Source organism: Lasioglossum baleicum, chromosome 13, assembly GCF_051020765.1.
Source record: "Lasioglossum baleicum chromosome 13, iyLasBale1, whole genome shotgun sequence".
NCBI classification, from domain to species: domain Eukaryota; kingdom Metazoa; phylum Arthropoda; class Insecta; order Hymenoptera; family Halictidae; genus Lasioglossum; species Lasioglossum baleicum.
The window spans coordinates 10,249,703-10,267,904 of NC_134941.1; the positions used below are offsets into that span (position 1 = coordinate 10,249,703).

The window sequence follows — 18,202 nt, forward strand, 5'->3', positions numbered from 1 at the left end:
GTGAAGTCGGCCATTGCTGCCGTTGTCGGATACCTCCTCGCATATCATGTGCTCCTGGTGATACCAGGAGATTCTAAGCGCCGCAGAAGTGTTTACACATACGGAAAATTAGTTCACAACTCGTCCCAGAGATGGCGACACTGTCGCGCCACACTCTCTATCCTTGTCGCACACTATAGCTGTCCTTGTTTTACACATTACGGGCATAGGAGAAACAAGTACCTTCCGCAACAATTGTTAATAACTAATTAAATACAAGCTGGATCTACAAAAAGTTGCTACTCGATTGTTGCTAGAGGTCTATTCTAGTTTCTTCGATCATAAATCTTTACAAATTATGTCTGCAGAGTGAGAAAATAATTTATTATTAAGATGGTGTCAATATTTTTCAGCTCACTTCTGGACAGAGGTCCGGAAAATTGTTAATAACTATTTAATTATAAACCAATTAGAAACAAAAATGTACTGTGAAAGTTGCTAATGGTCCAGTCTACATTCTCCGACCATAGATTGTTATAAATTATAATCGGAAAGCGAGTTATTAATGGATTTTCTGACAGTTTCAGGTTATCAGGAGTAAGTATCAGGGGACTAGCAGCGCCTTGAAAGTAGGTGGCACGAGTGAGTCTCGCTCTGTCCTTTTCCCACACTTAATGTCTCCTTGTCTTACACATTACGGGCATAGGAGAAACAAATACCGTCCGCAACAATTGTTAATAACTAATTAAATACGAGCCTGATCTACAAACAATTGTTACTGGATTGTTGCTAGAAGTCTATTCTAGTTTCTTCGATCATAGATCTTTACAAATTATGTCTGCAGAGTGAGAAAATAATTTATTATTAAAATGGTGTCAATATTTTTAAGCTCACTTTTGGACAGAGATCCAGAAAATTGTTAATAACTATTTAACAACTAACAACACCTTATCAAAAACTATACGTGAAAGTAACAGGAGGTCCGCCTCGTATTCTTCAATCGAAAAAATTTATAAATCGTTTCTGTGAAGCGAGTAATTAATGAATCATCGATTGATTTGATAGACGAGTGAGAGCGGTCTATGTCTGTCCTTCTCGCTCTCCGTCAATTGCATAAGCCTGTCCTTGTCGGCTACTCGGATACCTCCTTGCTCGGCATGTGCGCCTAGTAATACCAGGAGATTCGAAGCGCCGCAAAAATGGATGTGGCACAAGCGAGACCTCTCTGTCCTTATCGCACACTATCGCTGTCCTTGTCTTACACATAGGAAAGATAGGGAAAATTACAGATACAGAAGTTTACGTGTGATAACGCGATGTTAGCGGAACGAATTATTTGCAACTACGCCTAATAATCGCCCAATGCAAACTATTGTTGTAACATAGAATTAATGTTATTACGTTTATTGCTTTATCAATACACTACATTCAATGTTGTTATCAAATATTTAACATTTCTTGGGAAGGGATGAAAATAAATTACATGATTGACATGATCACATGATAAATTCTTTATTGCGTTAATTCTGAAGTTCTATTATTGCTCGTTACGTACAGTTATATAGTAAACAATAGTAAATATGTATTGACAATAATTATTATACTTGCTCTCGGAGAACAATGAAGCTTGTAATTTTAATATAGATGGCAGCAGGTTCGTTTTTATCTGCGAGAATATTGACGCGTCAAGTTTGACGTGAACATGGGTTGCCAGCTATTGGTAGGTTCGTTTACTGCACGTCTTACGTTCTTTTACGCAGATTTCGCATTATAGTACGCCTTTATAATAATTCATAATTGATGTAAATAGTGTAAATACTGACTCGTACGATTGTAATCATGAATCGTGGTGGATCATCGAAAGTTGTGCAACATAACCTCTCTCCGATGCATCAGAGTGACCAGGATCGCGATTACCTACAACGTGTATGATTTCTATCGATTTTATGTTTACTTTTCCTGTCTGTTCCCATTTACTGTTTATTTTCGTAACACTAGTACCAAGTAAAACTGTTTCCTAACCTTTTGCAATTTACTGTGATTAGTAAAACTTGTAATCAAATATTACATGGGTGCATACGTGGAAAGACTCGAATACAAACATTGTTCCCTCTCGGTTTACAATTTTCTTTTTACATTAGGAACCGACACTTTACACTGTCAAGGGCATGGCCATCCTTGACAATGACGGAAACAGAATATTGGCCAAATATTACGACAAGAAAATATTCCCATCGTCAAAGGAACAGAAAGCATTCGAAAAGAATCTTTTCAACAAGACTCACAGGGCAAACGCAGAGATCATTATGCTGGATGGTTTGACCTGTGTTTATAGGAGTAACGTGGATCTGTTCTTTTATGTAATGGGCAGTTCTCAAGAAAATGAGGTGCGTATTTACTTTAAATATCACTCGTATTAATTAAATGATTTTGTGTGATCTATATATAAATTGCCAGTTCCTCTGTCCTCTGTAATGGTAAAAAAATCTTGAAACATAGAAGCTTTAGAAAGCTGAAATTTGGTACATAGGTAGCTGTTAGCCCAAAGAGGTGCACGAATATGCTTTTATCCTGGAAATCCTACAGGATTAAGTGCTAAAAATAAATTAGTAGCAACAGGAATTATGCTAGTTTATAATATATTTCTTCATATTGTTCCAGCTTATCCTGATGAGTGTGTTAAATTGTTTATACGATTCAGTAAGTCAAATCTTAAGAAAAAATGTTGAGAAAAGAGCAGTTCTGGATAGCTTGGACATAGTTATGTTGGCAATGGATGAAATTTGTGACGGAGGGTAATTAATATTTACATACCAAGTAAATAAATGAAATGTTAGCACCGGTAAGATAATACGAAACAAAATTGTTTTAGAATAATTTTGGATGCCGACGCCTCCAGTGTTGTTCAAAGAGTTGCGTTGAGAATAGACGACATTCCTCTGGGAGAACAAACAGTCGCACAGGTAACAATTAGTATTACGTGACAATCTTGATGAACCTATTGTTCTAGTAAAGTTTGTGTCCATTTGAAACATAGAAACATTTTTGATTTCTTTATTTTGTGTTCATGCATCATTCTACATTCTTCGCACAGTCTCTGATTGTAAGTTTTTGTGAATCTGGAAGGCAGTGTTGTTAAACAATACCTAAGCAACTTTCATATACGTTTGTGAATGCTTCGTTTCTGTTCTAGGTTCTGCAGTCTGCCAAGGAGCAACTGAAATGGTCTCTATTAAAATGAATTTTATACACGAAATCCTGTGTTGCACTTATCTGTAAAAAATCAATATCTCAAAATACAAAAGTATTCAACTGTTCATTAAAATTAAGCTCCAACTACTTTATTAAATAATCAAACTACAAAATTCGATTTTTCTTTAACCCTTCCATTGAATTTAAATCTCTCAAAAATTGAAGAATTTAGGAATACTGTACTGAAACGTACAACTGGTTTCGCGCAGCGTATGGCTACTTGTTACTTATCGATATTGAAGAACTATAGCTATAGCTCGGACGGTCAATTTGGTTGGGTTTCATTTGGGTTAGGTTAAGTATCTTCACTCCATGTGGACTTGTTTTCGTTAAACCCTGCAATCATGTCAGAGCTACTACCGTTGCCGCAAAAAAAATATTACAGACAACGGGCCCACTCGAATCCCATAGCGGATCACTGTATAGAATAGTATGTATTTCATTTTACGAGTAATACGATACTGTTTTACAGTCATCATAATAAAACGTTATTGTTACTCTAAAATTTCATTCAAAGGTTCTCTGACTTCACTTTTAAATGAAATTCTTTCTAGTCCCGTCAAACCTGATGAAATGAACTGGAGTTCTCTATATCCACATTACTTTTCAAACAGTGAAAGTGAATCCGATGGAAAAGATGTCGAACAGAAACTTGTAGAATTTGCTGATGTTGGATGTGGCTACGGAGGTTTGCTAGGTACGTACAATTCCAGTTGTAATAATAATTACTAGATTACGAATGTTTATGCAATTTTTAATTTCTGTAGACAAATTTTAAGAAAGTGTACATACAAAATTAATCAAAATCGCACCAAATTCTATTGAATATCGTATTCTAATATTTTTTGAAAATTTGCATACGCCATAAACGCATAAAGGCCCGCAGTCTGATGATTACTAATGGTATAACATTTTCTGTAACAGTTACATTGTCACCGATGTTTCCCGATACTCTGATTCTTGGTATGGAAATCAGAGTAAAAGTTTCTGACTACGTAATGGATCGTATAGCGGCATTAAGATCCCAGAATCCTGGACAATATCAGAACATAGCTTGTCTGAGAACTAACGCAATGAAATATTTACCAAATTATTTTTACAAAGGGCAGGTACAAATCATAGTATGACTTTAAACGAAAAACTTAATAAATTTCATCGAATTTAATTGCTGTTGTATATTATTGCAGTTGAAGAAAATGTTCTTTTTGTATCCAGATCCACATTTCAAGAGATCTAAACATAAATGGAGGATTATAAACAAGACACTCCTGGCAGAATATGCCTATGCGTTAGCTGAAGGGGTAATATTATTTTTAGTACTTCTTTTGAACATCTTGAATTCATATTCTTCTTAAATAAAAATCATTAATTGTGTGCATTATTTAAAGGCAATTGTATATACAGTAACAGACGTTCACGATCTACACGAGTGGATAGTACAACATTTTCGTGAACATCCACTGTTTGTTGATGTTCCTGAGAAGGAATGTGTAAGTTTCTCTGAATACGAATAAGTAGAACTGTGCGAAGACCCCAATCTGTTTTGTATGAATTCATTATTTATTAATTCATTTCCTATACAGAATGAAGATCCTATCGTAGAAAAATTGTACGAAAGTACAGAAGAAGGCCAGAAAGTTACAAGGAATAAGGGAGACAAGTTCTTGGCTGTGTTCAGACGGATTCCGGACCCATATACAAAAGAAATTAGTTAGTATCAAGTATAACTTACTGTTTAAGTATTTACTATTTAATTTTACGCTGAAAAGGACACTCTAAATGCTCCTTTTGAATGACGTTCTCTCGTTTGAGCATCAGGCAAAGGAATATCTAGAAAATAGCATTTATACAGTGGTTTCTATTAAAACACGAATGTTATTAAAGAACTGATTTTTTAAAAAATTATATTTCTGTATTACCTTCTTCCTCGAGAGGTATATGATGTTTCAATATAGTTTTGATGTAATTAGCGTGTCTTACATCCTCCTTGGGAATTAAATGAGCCATATCCAAAGAAAATTCTTCGTGTAATATGAGAAACAATATCTGAGAAGAAATATTATTTAGAATATCATTGCAGAAAATTTACAGATCGATTTTATTATCGTTATATATACTTCTTCTAATATGGAATTAATAAATGTGAATGGTGGGGAAATAAATGATCTTTTTATTAATCTTTTTCGCTCAGCCAGGCTCATTGCAAACTGGGAATAATATAATTTCGTCTTAGGTATTAAACTTTCTTTCATCGTTTTCAGGAATCTTCTACCATTAACAATATCCCTACAAAATATGATTTATGATTTTTGGGAGGGTTGATTTTCCATTATTCCGTATATATTTTTAATTAAAACTAATATTTACCATAACAAACCCTCCAAAATGAATGTGGCAATGTTGAGTTCTTTTTCGCTCCCCGTGATATTATAGTTCGCCCTGTCATCGAGGAAAATCGCATGCGACGGTGCAGCTTCCAGTTCTTCTTTTAAGCTGACTCGTAGACACTCATCTTCTATAGGATATATGGTGCAACGAAAACTCAGTGTTTTGTGAAATGCTTCTGGTTTGTCCAGCACTTTTAGCCATGGTTTCTACGACAACAATAGTCCTGGTAGAAATATTCATGAAAGTTCGTTTTGACATGAACCGCTTACTGGGACAGTGGTGCCTTTTTCTGTGATAACAAATTGTCCCTCCAATTCTTTGCTCAAAAGATTATACTTCAGAATACTTCTTCGATATTTGCGTTCATCACTGGCATTCATAAATTCGCAGAATATATCAAGATCGCATCTGCCCGAGTATCCTCTTGTGAATAGCTTCAGCTGGAAACACTTCACGGTGTTTGGACTGATGATCCCTTTACGGGGAAATACCTCGACACCAAGTATCTCTGATGCATGTTCGCTAAAACAGTTCGATGATCTTTTTTGAGAATATGATAATTAAAAAGTGTTCAATTTTTACTGGAGAGTTTCAGAAATTACTATTTCCATTCGAAGCCAAGTGCATCCTGATCTAAATTGTTTTGTATGATAATCATTTTAATAATGGTGTTGTGCATTGGAAGAGACCACATATCGATGCAGTCTATATTGAAATACACAGGAAATTCTAAAGTTTTGCAGGTACAATAAATTGGTATTGATTTTCCGACTATAGTTGATCTAAAATCACCGGACGACTCTCCTTCTAATCTCAGTTCCATCGTATGATGACCCAATGTTATTGGAACTACTACCTTGTGGGAGGAGAACATTCTATACTATCTTTCTTAGCATTTTAAAGTATGAATTACAATTGTTTATACTTTTATACCTTGAATAGCCCAAACATTCTAGGCTGAAATCTTAAAAGCAAAGGCATGGCTGATCGAGCTTCCACAATGCCAGCCATAGTTAAACAGGAAAACACTTCACAATGATATCGCTCATTGATCTTGGATATATCATCGATGTTCACGCAATACGCTAAATTCGTATTCGTAATGTTACATATCCAATGCACCTACAATTTGATTTACCTTATATAGATTCCAAAGAAATGATTAAAACTAAATTTTACTTTGTACACTGCATCTCTGTTTCCAAAATAAATATGTCCGAATTTTACGCTAGTTCCGTATAGAAAATTATATTCCTGCTCTGATTCAGATATGCAATCAAGTAACATATTTAAAGTAATATGGCGATTGTGTCCTATGTCCAAGTCCCAAGTTAACTCTGATTTTCCGAGAACTATGTGATGAACTTCTATGGTGAGCACAGCTTCTGTATACCCCTAACAAATTTTACGCGGCATTATAGACAAACCATTGTTGCTTAAAATTGTATATTAATAACTAGACTGCGGATCTTTATGCATTTACGAAGAAATTGGCTAGGTGAAATATAAAACAGTGAAAAATTAGAACAAACTAAGAATAGTGTTATGTTGTTTTCAGACATAAAAAACTATTAGGGGATGAAATTAGGTTTTATTTAACTATTGCTGCCCACATTCGCTGCCGAACATTTTTATTTTCCATAAAGATCCACAGTCTATTAATAACCAAAGACGAGTACTTCTACTTTGCCGGACAGTGGTTGCAGAAAGCAAATTTTTTGGTGAAAACAATCGAGCTCTTTCTTCTGAAACGAATAGCCTATCTTCTTCAGAACAGGTTTGCAGCCACACGGATGCATCTTGAAGCTCCAAGGAACAGAAAATCTTGAGCAATTCTTTAAAGTTAATTTTATGAAAACAGTTCCCTGGTTTGCTATCACTGGGAAGAATGTTACGTTCCATTTCTCTCTTTCTCCTGGCACTATTTCCTTAAAAATTCGGTTTAATCTAGAAATAAAACGAATAATCAGACTTGTTCAATCAGATCACATAATAACCGAGTAACTCTTGTGATCATACTTATCTATTTCCAGAGCTTTCCACAAGAATGGTTTGCTCACATTCATTGGAGATGTTTGCTTTATTCCATAGGCACATATATTATGAACCTGTTGAAGCATAAATATAAAATTAAAATACGACAATAACGTAGAAAGTAATTAAGAAAAGTCTTTTACCTGTAAAGTGGGCAGTACACACATACAGTACGCGATACAGACTCTGATAGGAATTTGATTGGACACAACAGTATCTATTCGAGAATTAATTCTGACCAAATATTGGACAACAAATTCGTAATAACCGGGGGTATGCGGTGTTATTGAAATCGAGATTTTTTTCGGATAGGTAGTGAAAATGGTTCCTATAGCTGGACGAATCTGAATATCTTGTCCAAGATCTCCAAGTGGCCAATTTCGATGGGCACAAATTAATTTGTAATGAATATTTACTTGGCTATGATTGTACAAATTAAAATTTAGTGTTTTGGTGGAATTGTATTCTATCTCTTGGAAGTTTAATTCCTCGGGAGTTGCCTAGAACGGAAGGCGAATTTTCAATTAGTAAACGAATTATTGAAAGGGATTTTACTATCAAATTCTTACCACTAACGTTCCCTCCTTGCATCGTCCGCGAACCCGTAGAATCACGCAGCTCTTCAACCCAATGATACTGTCATTTTTTATAACAATTAATACGCATTGCATCTCGAAATCGTAATCGTACGGTTCGTTCGGTTGGAACGAGTACTCCTGAATCAAAGTCTCATTCGGCTCAAGCTCTCCGCTCGATGTCTGCATAGTGAGTTCGGTTGGTATTTGGTAAAATGTGTATCTATCATATCAACATATCAATATATATATGAATGACGTCAAATAAATCATTTTCCGGGACAAACTCCCATTGATTTACTTGATCTTGTGTCTCGTGGTGTTTCGAAATCCGAATTCTTTGAATTGCTGACACCGCGGTAAAACCGGTGCGAAATCTAATACACCGCCGTTCAGGAACAATATGTTCGCGTACTCTCCGTAGCCCTTGAAATCTATGTAACTGGCGTTCTTAGTATTCCCGTTGAAGTATATTGTCCATCGTTCTAGATAAATCTGCAAGTTTTCATTTTTCGGCGTCATTTTCACCATAATTATTTGAAAATTTCTGCAACGTACAATGAAAATAATACGATCCGTGCAAGCTAAAATGATGTGTCACGCTGCATCAACGTTTTAATTCATACTAGACTAAGTGGGTGTATTATACATATAAGTAACCGGCACCTGAGCTGAATCATAGCAGCGTGACATCGGTCTGACATCACTGATTCGAATCTATTCAGTTCTGTCAATCTTATCGCGAACGAAGACCTCATTATTAATAAATAGTATGATATAATGATCGTACTCGTGAATCAAGCCGAGCATTGGCTTCACAGTGAAGCGGGAGTTCGGTGGTGGAACGAATTGGAACATCAGGGGTAAATGACCGAACCTTCTGACCAAGAACGTCGTGTAAACCGGAAATGGTGGCACGCATGGCGGCATTATTACAGTTTGAGGTATTTCATATTGCGGAATCCATCCGTTCGATGAAACCGGAAACGAGTGACCTACAAATAATTTAAATTAGTTTTTTTTCTAAATTCTAAGCAATTAAAATCTCCCTTCCTTATTCATTCTTGCCTCGTTAGATTGCTTGGTTTAATATAGTCAAGATTCAATTTTTACATATACTGTCTCTAATCATATTTAATCTAAAATAATCACACCTATTACTCTAATCGCCATAACAAATGGGAACACAATGTCCTCCCAGTGTGTTCTGAAAACGGAAGCGACAATCTCGCGTCCAAATAAATTGTTGTTTGCGTTTGGATGGAAAGAAAGATCAAACAACACTGACTGTTGACCCTTCACAAGCAGTTCATTTGGTGTCACGTTGAAAACATTGTCACGATCTGTAACAATATTAAAATCTGTTAATTTTTGTTTTTGGTATATATATCCAAAAGAGGCTTATAATTATATCTTCTTTTAAGTAATAGTCTCAAAAGAAAATTAATGCGTATATATAACTTGTTGGTCTATAAATAAAATTGAATCACCTTTCTCCCAGACGATTAATAGTTCACATGGACTGTGATTAGTGAGACATATAGCCTGAGTGATCCTCTGACTACCATCTTCGATTTCAAATTCGGTGCGGCCAAAATCGAAATAATTTTTCGATAAGGACACGGCTGGTAAGTCGACAGTTGCATCGATGCTATCGTTTACATATCCTACAAATCCATTTTTTTCTTTCGGAGGAAAATTAAAATAACTCGGATCCTCTCTGTTGTAAAACGCGCTACGGTATCCGTATAAATCGATGACAATCGGCTTCTGAGTTAAAAAACAATTTTGTTATTAACAGTAATTCCGGAACTCGGAAGTTAATTTACCTGATGCAAAATTAAGATGAACAATCGATAACTATAAATTCCGTCCTCGGACGGAGTGAACGTAATCGTTGCGTATTTGCAGCCAAGAGGATGAATGCTGCCGTGCTTCTTATCCGATTTAAATGGCTGGTAATTATCGTCTATAGCGAACATGAAAAGAGCCGATGCCCTTGAATTATTTATGAGCTTGATCCGCCATTTTGGTACAGGATTCTTGTCGGTACTTATCAGGACGATTCTCGACGTCGAGCAAGTCACGTTGGGACCTAAAAAGATTGTGCAATATGAAAAATAAAAAAGGATAATCATTGCACGGGATGAACCAATAAAAATCATTATCATTAAGAGAAATATGATGCAAGGTCGTTCAAGGTTATTTGTAGGAAAATATATTTTTAAATAAAATAAAAATTCATAGAAATATATCAGTAATGTTATATTCTTTAATTATACTTTAACAGCAAAAATTAAACAAAGACCAGTACAATGATTCACGATGCAAGGTCACACAAAGGTGTAATTCGCGAGACAATCGTAAACGATGAAATACGATGAAAAAAATTGTAGTTATTTTTTTGCAGCATCATAATTGTAATTGTATACCTTTTGTCGTGAGTTCTACAGCGTGAAATATATTCGCGGATCTAATTTTTCTCGGTTCACCCTGTACACGTATAATTAAATTCAATATTCCATTATGCGCACCGATGCAAGACCCGCGAGTAATTACTTTTGAAGAGTTCCCGAAGGAGTCCGTGATGATGAAGTAATCCACGTTTACCGAGAATGGAATGTACGGTTTGTAACGTATTTCGCACACGTATTTTTCTTTCGGCGCCAGCACCCAAGTGTACGATCGTAAATGAAAAACGTGGTCCAGAGGATTCGTAATCGGATCTCGTTGGACTTGATAAGTCAGTTCGTAATTCTGCACGAATTTACAAACGCGTGTCTCTTAATTGACAATTAACTTTCATAACTTATCTTTCTATCTCTTACAATTTTCGAATTACAAAATAAAGTAGAAAAATTATAATTCGAACCCTTCGGAGCTAATTTTGCTATTTATATACTCTTTACGTTCCCAAAGTTTTTATTATTTTTCCGCTCCTCTGCAAGTTCCAGCGAAAAATTACGTGTCGATAGAAGTGCAATTTTCTGAAACGTTTTGTAATCGCTGCTAATGCGAGAACCGGATACTTACACAGGACTCGTTCCATAATTCTATGGTTTTTACCGCCGTTTTGCCGACCTCCACATCGTCGAAATTCAGCCGAATCGTTTTCCCGATATTTCCATTCATCCCTGCGGGTTTCGTTCGGACGTTATTGTATGAGAATGATTTTCGTTTAGACGTGTATTTTCGTTTTGAAATACAGAGAGGCAGACCAGGGATCGTCGATCTCAGGGATCGTTCTCTTTCCTTCTCTCTCCTTCTCTCGGACACGAGAGCCGCATTCGTTTTGTTTTGATACGTGGATGACGTATCCTCGAAGACGGTGAATCGAACCTGAGCTATTCCGCGAAAATATCCCACGTCTTCCGATTATTCTTCTCGGCCGCCGTGCTCGTGTTCGCGTTCGCGGCGAATTATCGAGAAATTCATCACGGGCTTGATTATTCGTTGATCAACGGTGACGTTAACCGTGTCCTTTATGGCTTTCTGACAGTTCCTGCGAAAATGGCTCGATGGGACGTTTTGTATCTTTTCTGTTTGATGCTACTCGCGAACAATTGTGTGAACTACAGTTCGTGTTCTTATTACGGCCGTCACTACAATATATGTGAGTCTTCCGTATCGAAATCTTTCGCATTATATGTATTTAGTTTCAGACACTTCATTTATAACCTCTTCTTCCTTCAGATGGTTTGGAATCGGAAAAGGTCTGCCACATGCTCGGCATAAAGTCTACCATCGAGACTAACGATGCAGCCGCTATGGTCTTGCCCAAGCAGATGTTCGAACATTGGGAGGTCCTCCAGAATGTTCACTGTAAGTTTGTCATCAAGGCGGCTAAGGGGGATGGTTTGTTCGGAGTAATTCAGAAAATGTCATTCAGAAAAAATGGAACGCAGTGCTTGGACTACGTGCAGGTACGTTGTTTTATTTCATCCAGCAGTTTCTTCTATTGTAACTTTATCTTCAAAACTTCTGACAATCACTGATATAGAAAAATGATCGAGATTCAATGTATGAATTAGTTTAAGAGGAAGGACAACCATCGGACAGAAAAATTCTGCGGTACACTGGACCGCAGTAGAACAAAGTATTACCCAGTTCCTGAACCCGAGCACAGCGAGTACTCGTCTGTCCCCGTAGCAGCTGCAAGAACCTTTGCTGAATACGATCCGAGTGGACGCAAGTCTGGAGGAGAACTGGAAACTGAAATATTCATCTCAAAGAATAAGTTAGAGAACGATGAATTTCTTGCCCTCAGCATCGTTTACACTCCATATAAAAGTACATGGAATTTAACTGGACATTCTCTTACCACAATTTCAATTAGAAATCTAAAGATCATTTTTTGCATTCATTGTTTGCAGGCTGCAACAACACAGACCCAGCCAAATACACGCCGATTCTCCTGAACACCTGTCTGCAAAAAGACTTTTTCTGCGATGGAATTTACAATTGCGCGCCAGATATTTGTTCAGATGAGGAGAAGTGTCCAACGAATGCCAATGAGTTCATTAGCACCGGCACTGGTACAAAAGTAACAGTAGGTGCAGTGACCACAATGATCCTGTGTTTTATTATATTCGTTATGGGTTTATGGATATGCAAGAGATCCCAGAAGTTATGCTGGTCTTTGGACTGCTCTGATCCAACAGTATGCTCATCAAGACCAGGTCCACTGCCACATGAAACTGAAGGAACAGTGAACCCACCGGTACCCACAGCACCGATGTTAGAAGTCGCTGTGTCCTCAACTGTCGCCGACAAAGACCTGCCACCGAGTTACGATTCATTATTCCCGGAACCAAGTAACCCGGTTAGATCATAATAGCGACTCAAACGTAAGTTATTAAGTATAAGTAATAACTAGACTGCAGATTTAATGAATTTATGGCAAAGATTGGTAGGTGCAACTTAAAACAGTAGAAAGGGTAAAATGATTTAAGAATGTCAATTTATTATTTTCAGCCTGTTCAAATGATTGAAGAATGAAACGCTTATTCAGTTCCAGTCTGTCGCAATTGACGCAGACAATTTTTGTTTTGCATAAAAATCTGCAGTCTAGTAGTAACTATCGTCAGCATATTATCTAATGTTTTAATTAGATACTGCTGTGCACAGTGCAGTCTTCATATGTATATGGTATGAATGAGTGCCTTTCTGAATGAAAATGATACACAGTTACATGCAAGAACAAAACTTAGATCTTCGATCGTTTTTTTTTTTAGTGTTTTATACCTACAATTTTTTTTTTCCTATGCTGTTTCTACTTACTGCAACGTTGTAAATGTTTATATTTTGTTATCTTTAAAACTTACTGTTTCTACCGCTCCGAAATAAATACTCTTTTTGCCATAATTGAGATACAAATATGTGACAACGGCTGTACAGCTCGAGTTCAAGATATGAGAAACTTACTTTTAGAAAATTCGATTAACCACAACGAACTCTATTAGACGAAACTTCGTTCGATAGATAGTAAGACCTTTCTTTTTAAATATTGGAAGAAGTACAGTATTTAATAAATGTAATATTTATACGAGATCGCGTTTTTAATTCGTGTCAAAATACTTGCGACTAACTGAAGTAAGTAACTGAATTAAAGCATCATTTAACGTCGGTACTCTGTATTAGGATAATCTATGCAACAATTATATCCTTATATCGGAATGCGTATTTATTACGATGTAGGACGATAGTTCTATGCATTTTTCGCGAACACGGAATAATACAGTTTATATATATATGTAAGATATTTATAATGTTTTTATACGTGTACCGAAGTATAAAAATTTTATAGTATTATACAACCTCTACAAACATGTGAATATCTTAAAAATTTATTTGTTAGGAATCTCTTTATATATACGTATACATGGCAAATTTGTGTAAATATTAAATTTGTAATAAAATCATCAAAAGTCATTAATATTCGTCGTATCGTTATTCCTGTGAGTTTACACCTGCTGGCTTATCAGGCGAGATGTGTTCTTGCAACCACAAGCAAGCATTGATAACGTTATCGATTTCCACTGGTCCTGTGGTTAGATTATGATTGTCCTCGTAAACGAGCATTCTGCAGAGAAATTTCACAAATTATTAATTGATTAATTTTAAAGAGATCAAAGATATTGTACAATTTTTTAAGAGCATACTTTGTTTTAACGTTATTCGCTTTGAGCCGCTGATACCACATTTTTCCTTGAGAACATGGCACACGCAAATCGTTTGTGCCTAAACATAATAAAGTTGGAGCTTTGACTTTGCCGACATGAATGATCGGAGAACACGTGAACATTTTCACAAGCATTTCGACTTGGCCGTCCTCTGCCACCTGTTTGCTTTCGTCGAAAGGATAGTTCGTCTCGGTGCAACACCTAAAATGATCAATAAAAAGAAAATTGTGGGTCAAGTACCGACAGACGTTGTAGATTATGCTCGACATTTTTGCCATTAAAGCATCGGTTAGATTTATTGCGTTAGTTATTTTTTGCTTCTTAAGATATCTTGTTTTACATTTGCGCTTACTCATCGTAATGGAACTTAATTTTCTCTTCCTTAGACAAAGCAGTGCGACTGCAATATATAATTGTGACAATTCAGAGGTATGAAACATTTTAAAAAAATATAATAATGTTTTACCAGTCCGGGATGTCTGATATCGTGAACATCGCGGCAATGTCGATTACTGGGTTCCTTGCGACAACGACTTTGTACAGGTCCTGAAAATATGATTGTTACATACATTATATGTACATACTAAAAGCTTCGAATTGTACAATGCGTAAACTCACTGGGTATTGACCGCTCAAATGAGCCACTAAAAATCCACCATGAGATCCGCCTGTCAGTCCTATTTGGTCGGGATTTAACCATGGATATTTTCTTAAAGCCTCTAGCGTGGCAGTTATGCAGTCTTTTACATCAGCGTCACCAGCTTTTCCTAGCAGGTACTCGACATTCTTAGAACCCATTCCTGTTGATCCACGGTAGTTGACCTGCACCATGGCAAAACCTTAAACATGATTATAATCATTAAACTATACTCTTCAACAAAGTTATATGAAAATACTGAAAAAATTTCAGAAAAAGCGGTTTTTATACTTTTTTAACAAGGCGCGCGACAACAATACTTAACTACCTGATAATACAAATAAATAGTGATCCATTGCAAATTGGTTCGCATAATTAGAGTGAGGTCCACCGTGAGGTGAAATGATCAAAGGTACAGATTTTTTGTCCCCGCCCTTTGGTCCGAAATAGATGAAGTTGAAGTGTTCTAGAATTTTTTGGAAGTTAAGCATGAAAAACTAAGCTCATTACATAAACTGGAGTATTTAAGCTACTCACTAATTTCATCGCCATTGTCATAATCATAATCACAGCATTCGTACATTACGTTCTCAGAATCAGGAATTGTTGTAGAAGTTGTAATTTTATTTCTTGGAATGCTACCACTGTTAATTATCGCTGGCTCAAATTTTCCAACCACGAGGGCAGTGGGTTCTAAAAGAGATGTTTGCAGAAACGCGATAACGTCGTTCCTCACATCCAAAATGTGTAAGCTGCTTCTATCGTTTTCAATCTCGGTCACGCTCTTCGCTTCTGCAAATAATGATTCTTTATCAGTGTTGTGTTCGACTAGAATATTTAATCAAGATTAAATATATGTCTTACTTATATCAACAATGTAGGAGCGAATGTTGTTCGCTTGAGGTGAACTTAAGAATATGTATTGCGAGTCGTTGCTCCAACATCTGCGTGGTAAGCGACCGTATAATCCGTAAAATTTCTCGGAATTTTGTATAGCTATACTAGTAGGCACGATATCGACGAGAACATTGGCCTAGAAGAGAATAAGTTTAAATATAAGAAATTTTTATATTGAACTGATACTTTAATATACAAGTACCTTCTGTTTTTCGGAATCAATTTCTAAATGCATTAGCTTGTGAGCATTATGATGTGGACCGCCAGCATCTCTTTCCAACCAAATTAAACTTTTTCCATCAGGGCTGAGTCGGGGACAGCGAACAGCACATCCGTCAGTGGAAAGCTTTTCTAAAAAATATATATTTATATTTATTTAAAATTAGAATCGTTTATTCGACCAAGAAGTGTACAACTTACTGAACTCTCCATCCTTCCACAAGAATATCCAGGAAAGCCTGTTGCTGCACACAAGAAGACCTAAATGCCTCGGTTCGTGTTTCCACGCCACACCGATTATTCCCTGATCATCATTCCTCCACAACACTTGTCCAGGCGATAGTTCATCGGGTATATTGGAGAGAGCTGAAATCGTATCTGTTGTGGTATCGAGAACAGCTACCACTGGTCTATGTTTACCTACCAGTTGCTCTCCCCAATGGGGTTTGTAAAAATATTCGTTACCCTGTTCCAAACATTTGATCCTAATTAACATTAAAAATGTCACCGATATATGTACATGGTAGAAATCAAAATGCTTTACCACAGATTCTTCACTTTCATCTTTGTTATCCTTATCTTTCGAATTAAGAGCCTTTTGCTTGTAAAATGGTTTTGATTTTGGAAGTTTCTTCTCTGCGATATACAAAATCTTTGTTTGATCCGGCGACCACTCAAAGGAAGAAAATTCAGCTGTAGACAAAAATGAAAGATATGTTTTTAGTTGTTAGAGGAATGAGATATCGAATATATAATATTTAATTACAGTCTGTGTACACATCTCCATGAACATCTAAAGTGGCTAAGTCATAATTCTTCACAAGCTTCTGTTTATCCCATATTTCAATGAATTGTTTTGTGGTATTATCAACTGTAGCTTGTCTTAATACTGCTCTACGCTGTTCATCTTCGGTCGACACAGATAAAAGTCTAGAACGAAGAATGTAAGAAACACACAATTCTTGTGAACATGATAAATTGTTCAAATGTGACATACTCTGTTGTAACATCGATAGGAAAGCTTTCAGACAGAAGTTGCAATTTTGAATCTAAAGTATAGTTTTGGCAGAACTTTTGGTTCACTCTCCTTTCCAAGTTTCTTTGCGACCATCCACCCAAAATTGATATTTCCTTCTCGGTGGCTTGAAGGATCTTTGCACTGCTTAAGGATGGATTTCGTGCCAAAGTCCTGTACAAATTGACAATTTTCTCGATCTACAAAAATCAATACATGTATGTATTATTTAATATAAATTAATACACGTAGTATATACAAATAAAAACGGTTTTAAAATATCGTATAATTTTATCATGTAAAAATATTTATTCTAAAATACCTGAGGCGATGCCATTTTGCGGAGAGATGTCTATTCCACCGGTTCGTTTATCAAAATGCAATGAAAGAGCTGTAAAAATAATCTTAGGTCCTGATAAGAACTAAACATCGACAAGATGTGCAAACGATAAAGTGATGTTCAAAATCAGAGCTCGTTACATTATCACCCACTATGTTATAACTTATAAATACCTTTGTAAATGCAGAAAGCGACGCAAAACAATCACAGGCTTCTATTTATAAAAGGAGAAAAAAAAATTGCTTTGAAATCTGACAAGGTTATTTTTTGCGATTGCTCATAAGCGCAAAATTCGTTGTTTACATTTGCTGCAGTCGAGACTTAGAAAACACATAAATTAAATATATGCGAAATAAAGGAAAAACTTTTAGTAAATCCTGCTTCAGTTATTTTATTTTCAAGTATAGAACACCAATTTTAAATGTATATAGTCAATATTGGCACTGAATAAAATTATATCGTAGAAACTCACTATTCTTCCTATATTTGCAAATAAAAAATAAAATTTATTTCGATCAATTTGTTTGCTTAGACGACTAATGATAATGTCTAATGAACAACTATATACAATAAAAAATCTGATCTTATCTCTCCAGGATTAGAAATGTGCGATCGTTAGATTGGCACAGATTGGCAACACTAGCTGAGGAAATAAATGGCGCCACGTTTGAAAATGTCTTACTG

At 36.0% G+C, this 18,202-nt stretch overlaps 5 protein-coding genes across 8 annotated transcripts; 3 read left to right on the plus strand and 2 right to left on the minus strand.

Moving 5' to 3' along the window:
* Positions 1-1,556: 1,556 nt before the first annotated feature.
* Positions 1,557-3,344, plus strand: Zetacop (COPI coat complex subunit zeta). 3 transcript variants are annotated; one of them, XM_076437644.1, is made up of 7 exons: positions 1,557-1,699; positions 1,790-1,905; positions 2,121-2,366; positions 2,641-2,774; positions 2,852-2,942; positions 3,074-3,082; positions 3,173-3,344. In XM_076437644.1, exons 2-7 carry the CDS (start codon positions 1,819-1,821, stop codon positions 3,218-3,220), a joined length of 615 nt encoding a protein of 204 aa, XP_076293759.1. In that variant the 5' UTR covers positions 1,557-1,699; positions 1,790-1,818; the 3' UTR covers positions 3,221-3,344. The 3 variants fall into 3 exon arrangements, with proteins under 3 accessions (XP_076293759.1, XP_076293761.1, XP_076293760.1); XM_076437645.1 differs by having other exon boundaries at positions 1,665-1,703; XM_076437646.1 differs by lacking the exon at positions 3,074-3,082 and having other exon boundaries at positions 1,657-1,905.
* A 75-nt stretch (positions 3,345-3,419) lies between these two features.
* On the plus strand, positions 3,420-5,512 carry LOC143215485 (tRNA (guanine-N(7)-)-methyltransferase). Its single transcript, XM_076437643.1, has 6 exons — positions 3,420-3,661; positions 3,786-3,928; positions 4,156-4,340; positions 4,419-4,532; positions 4,620-4,721; positions 4,815-5,512. Exons 1-6 carry the CDS (start codon positions 3,576-3,578, stop codon positions 4,944-4,946), a joined length of 762 nt encoding a protein of 253 aa, XP_076293758.1. The 5' UTR covers positions 3,420-3,575; the 3' UTR covers positions 4,947-5,512.
* Positions 4,923-11,553, minus strand: LOC143215489 (cilia- and flagella-associated protein 65). The gene is made up of 19 exons (XM_076437648.1): positions 11,262-11,553; positions 10,763-10,985; positions 10,058-10,323; positions 9,719-9,998; positions 9,383-9,571; positions 9,019-9,223; positions 8,530-8,775; positions 8,223-8,451; positions 7,797-8,153; positions 7,639-7,727; positions 7,299-7,566; positions 6,799-7,014; positions 6,553-6,741; positions 6,222-6,475; positions 5,889-6,141; positions 5,599-5,825; positions 5,349-5,517; positions 5,151-5,277; positions 4,923-5,061 (listed from the first exon to the last, which is right to left on the minus strand). Exons 1-19 carry the CDS (start codon positions 11,358-11,360, stop codon positions 4,988-4,990), a joined length of 3,960 nt encoding a protein of 1,319 aa, XP_076293763.1. The 5' UTR covers positions 11,361-11,553; the 3' UTR covers positions 4,923-4,987.
* Positions 11,554-11,699: 146 nt separating this feature from the next.
* Positions 11,700-14,163, plus strand: LOC143215484 (uncharacterized). The gene is made up of 4 exons (XM_076437642.1): positions 11,700-11,841; positions 11,922-12,151; positions 12,260-12,518; positions 12,602-14,163. The coding sequence occupies exons 1-4, from the start codon at positions 11,739-11,741 to the stop codon at positions 13,060-13,062; spliced, it is 1,053 nt and encodes a 350-aa protein (XP_076293757.1). The 5' UTR covers positions 11,700-11,738; the 3' UTR covers positions 13,063-14,163.
* On the minus strand, positions 14,059-18,133 carry LOC143215483 (acylamino-acid-releasing enzyme). Of its 2 annotated transcripts, XM_076437640.1 has the most exons (16): positions 17,991-18,133; positions 17,692-17,732; positions 17,501-17,569; positions 17,161-17,378; positions 16,930-17,093; positions 16,708-16,856; positions 16,365-16,629; positions 16,147-16,295; positions 15,912-16,080; positions 15,585-15,839; positions 15,376-15,513; positions 15,029-15,249; positions 14,877-14,956; positions 14,763-14,810; positions 14,390-14,611; positions 14,059-14,310 (listed from the first exon to the last, which is right to left on the minus strand). In XM_076437640.1, exons 3-16 carry the CDS (start codon positions 17,513-17,515, stop codon positions 14,178-14,180), a joined length of 2,226 nt encoding a protein of 741 aa, XP_076293755.1. In that variant the 5' UTR covers positions 17,516-17,569; positions 17,692-17,732; positions 17,991-18,133; the 3' UTR covers positions 14,059-14,177. The 2 variants fall into 2 exon arrangements, with proteins under 2 accessions (XP_076293755.1, XP_076293756.1); XM_076437641.1 differs by lacking the exon at positions 14,763-14,810 and having other exon boundaries at positions 17,692-18,096.
* Positions 18,134-18,202: the final 69 nt, after the last annotated feature.

What these genes read in the sequence shown, in the direction of transcription:
- LOC143215483 (XM_076437640.1), bottom strand. An exon ending in ATGAAAGTGAAGAATCTGTG is followed by an intron (nt 16,630 to 16,707) that starts GTAAAGCATTTT and finishes TGTTTGGAACAG; the next exon opens with GGTAACGAATATTTTTACAA. An exon ending in GCGAATAACGTTAAAACAAA is followed by an intron (nt 14,311 to 14,389) that starts GTATGCTCTTAA and finishes ATTTCTCTGCAG; the next exon opens with AATGCTCGTTTACGAGGACA.
- LOC143215485 (XM_076437643.1), top strand. Translation starts at nt 3,576, where the DNA reads ATGTCAGAGCTACTACCGTTGCCGCAAAAAAAATATTACAGACAACGG. An exon ending in GCGGATCACTGTATAGAATA is followed by an intron (nt 3,662 to 3,785) that starts GTATGTATTTCA and finishes AATTCTTTCTAG; the next exon opens with TCCCGTCAAACCTGATGAAA. An exon ending in CCTATGCGTTAGCTGAAGGG is followed by an intron (nt 4,533 to 4,619) that starts GTAATATTATTT and finishes CATTATTTAAAG; the next exon opens with GCAATTGTATATACAGTAAC.
- LOC143215484 (XM_076437642.1), top strand. Translation starts at nt 11,739, where the DNA reads ATGGCTCGATGGGACGTTTTGTATCTTTTCTGTTTGATGCTACTCGCG. An exon ending in CGGCCGTCACTACAATATAT is followed by an intron (nt 11,842 to 11,921) that starts GTGAGTCTTCCG and finishes TTCTTCCTTCAG; the next exon opens with ATGGTTTGGAATCGGAAAAG. An exon ending in AGTGCTTGGACTACGTGCAG is followed by an intron (nt 12,152 to 12,259) that starts GTACGTTGTTTT and finishes TGTATGAATTAG; the next exon opens with TTTAAGAGGAAGGACAACCA.
- LOC143215489 (XM_076437648.1), bottom strand. Translation starts at nt 11,360, where the DNA reads ATGAATGGAAATATCGGGAAAACGATTCGGCTGAATTTCGACGATGTG. An exon ending in TACTCGCGGGTCTTGCATCG is followed by an intron (nt 10,324 to 10,762) that starts GTGCGCATAATG and finishes CAATCTTTTTAG; the next exon opens with GTCCCAACGTGACTTGCTCG. An exon ending in ATTAATCGTCTGGGAGAAAG is followed by an intron (nt 9,572 to 9,718) that starts GTGATTCAATTT and finishes ATATTGTTACAG; the next exon opens with ATCGTGACAATGTTTTCAAC.
- Zetacop (XM_076437644.1), top strand. Translation starts at nt 1,819, where the DNA reads ATGAATCGTGGTGGATCATCGAAAGTTGTGCAACATAACCTCTCTCCG. An exon ending in ATCGCGATTACCTACAACGT is followed by an intron (nt 1,906 to 2,120) that starts GTATGATTTCTA and finishes TTTTTACATTAG; the next exon opens with GAACCGACACTTTACACTGT. An exon ending in GCAGTTCTCAAGAAAATGAG is followed by an intron (nt 2,367 to 2,640) that starts GTGCGTATTTAC and finishes ATATTGTTCCAG; the next exon opens with CTTATCCTGATGAGTGTGTT.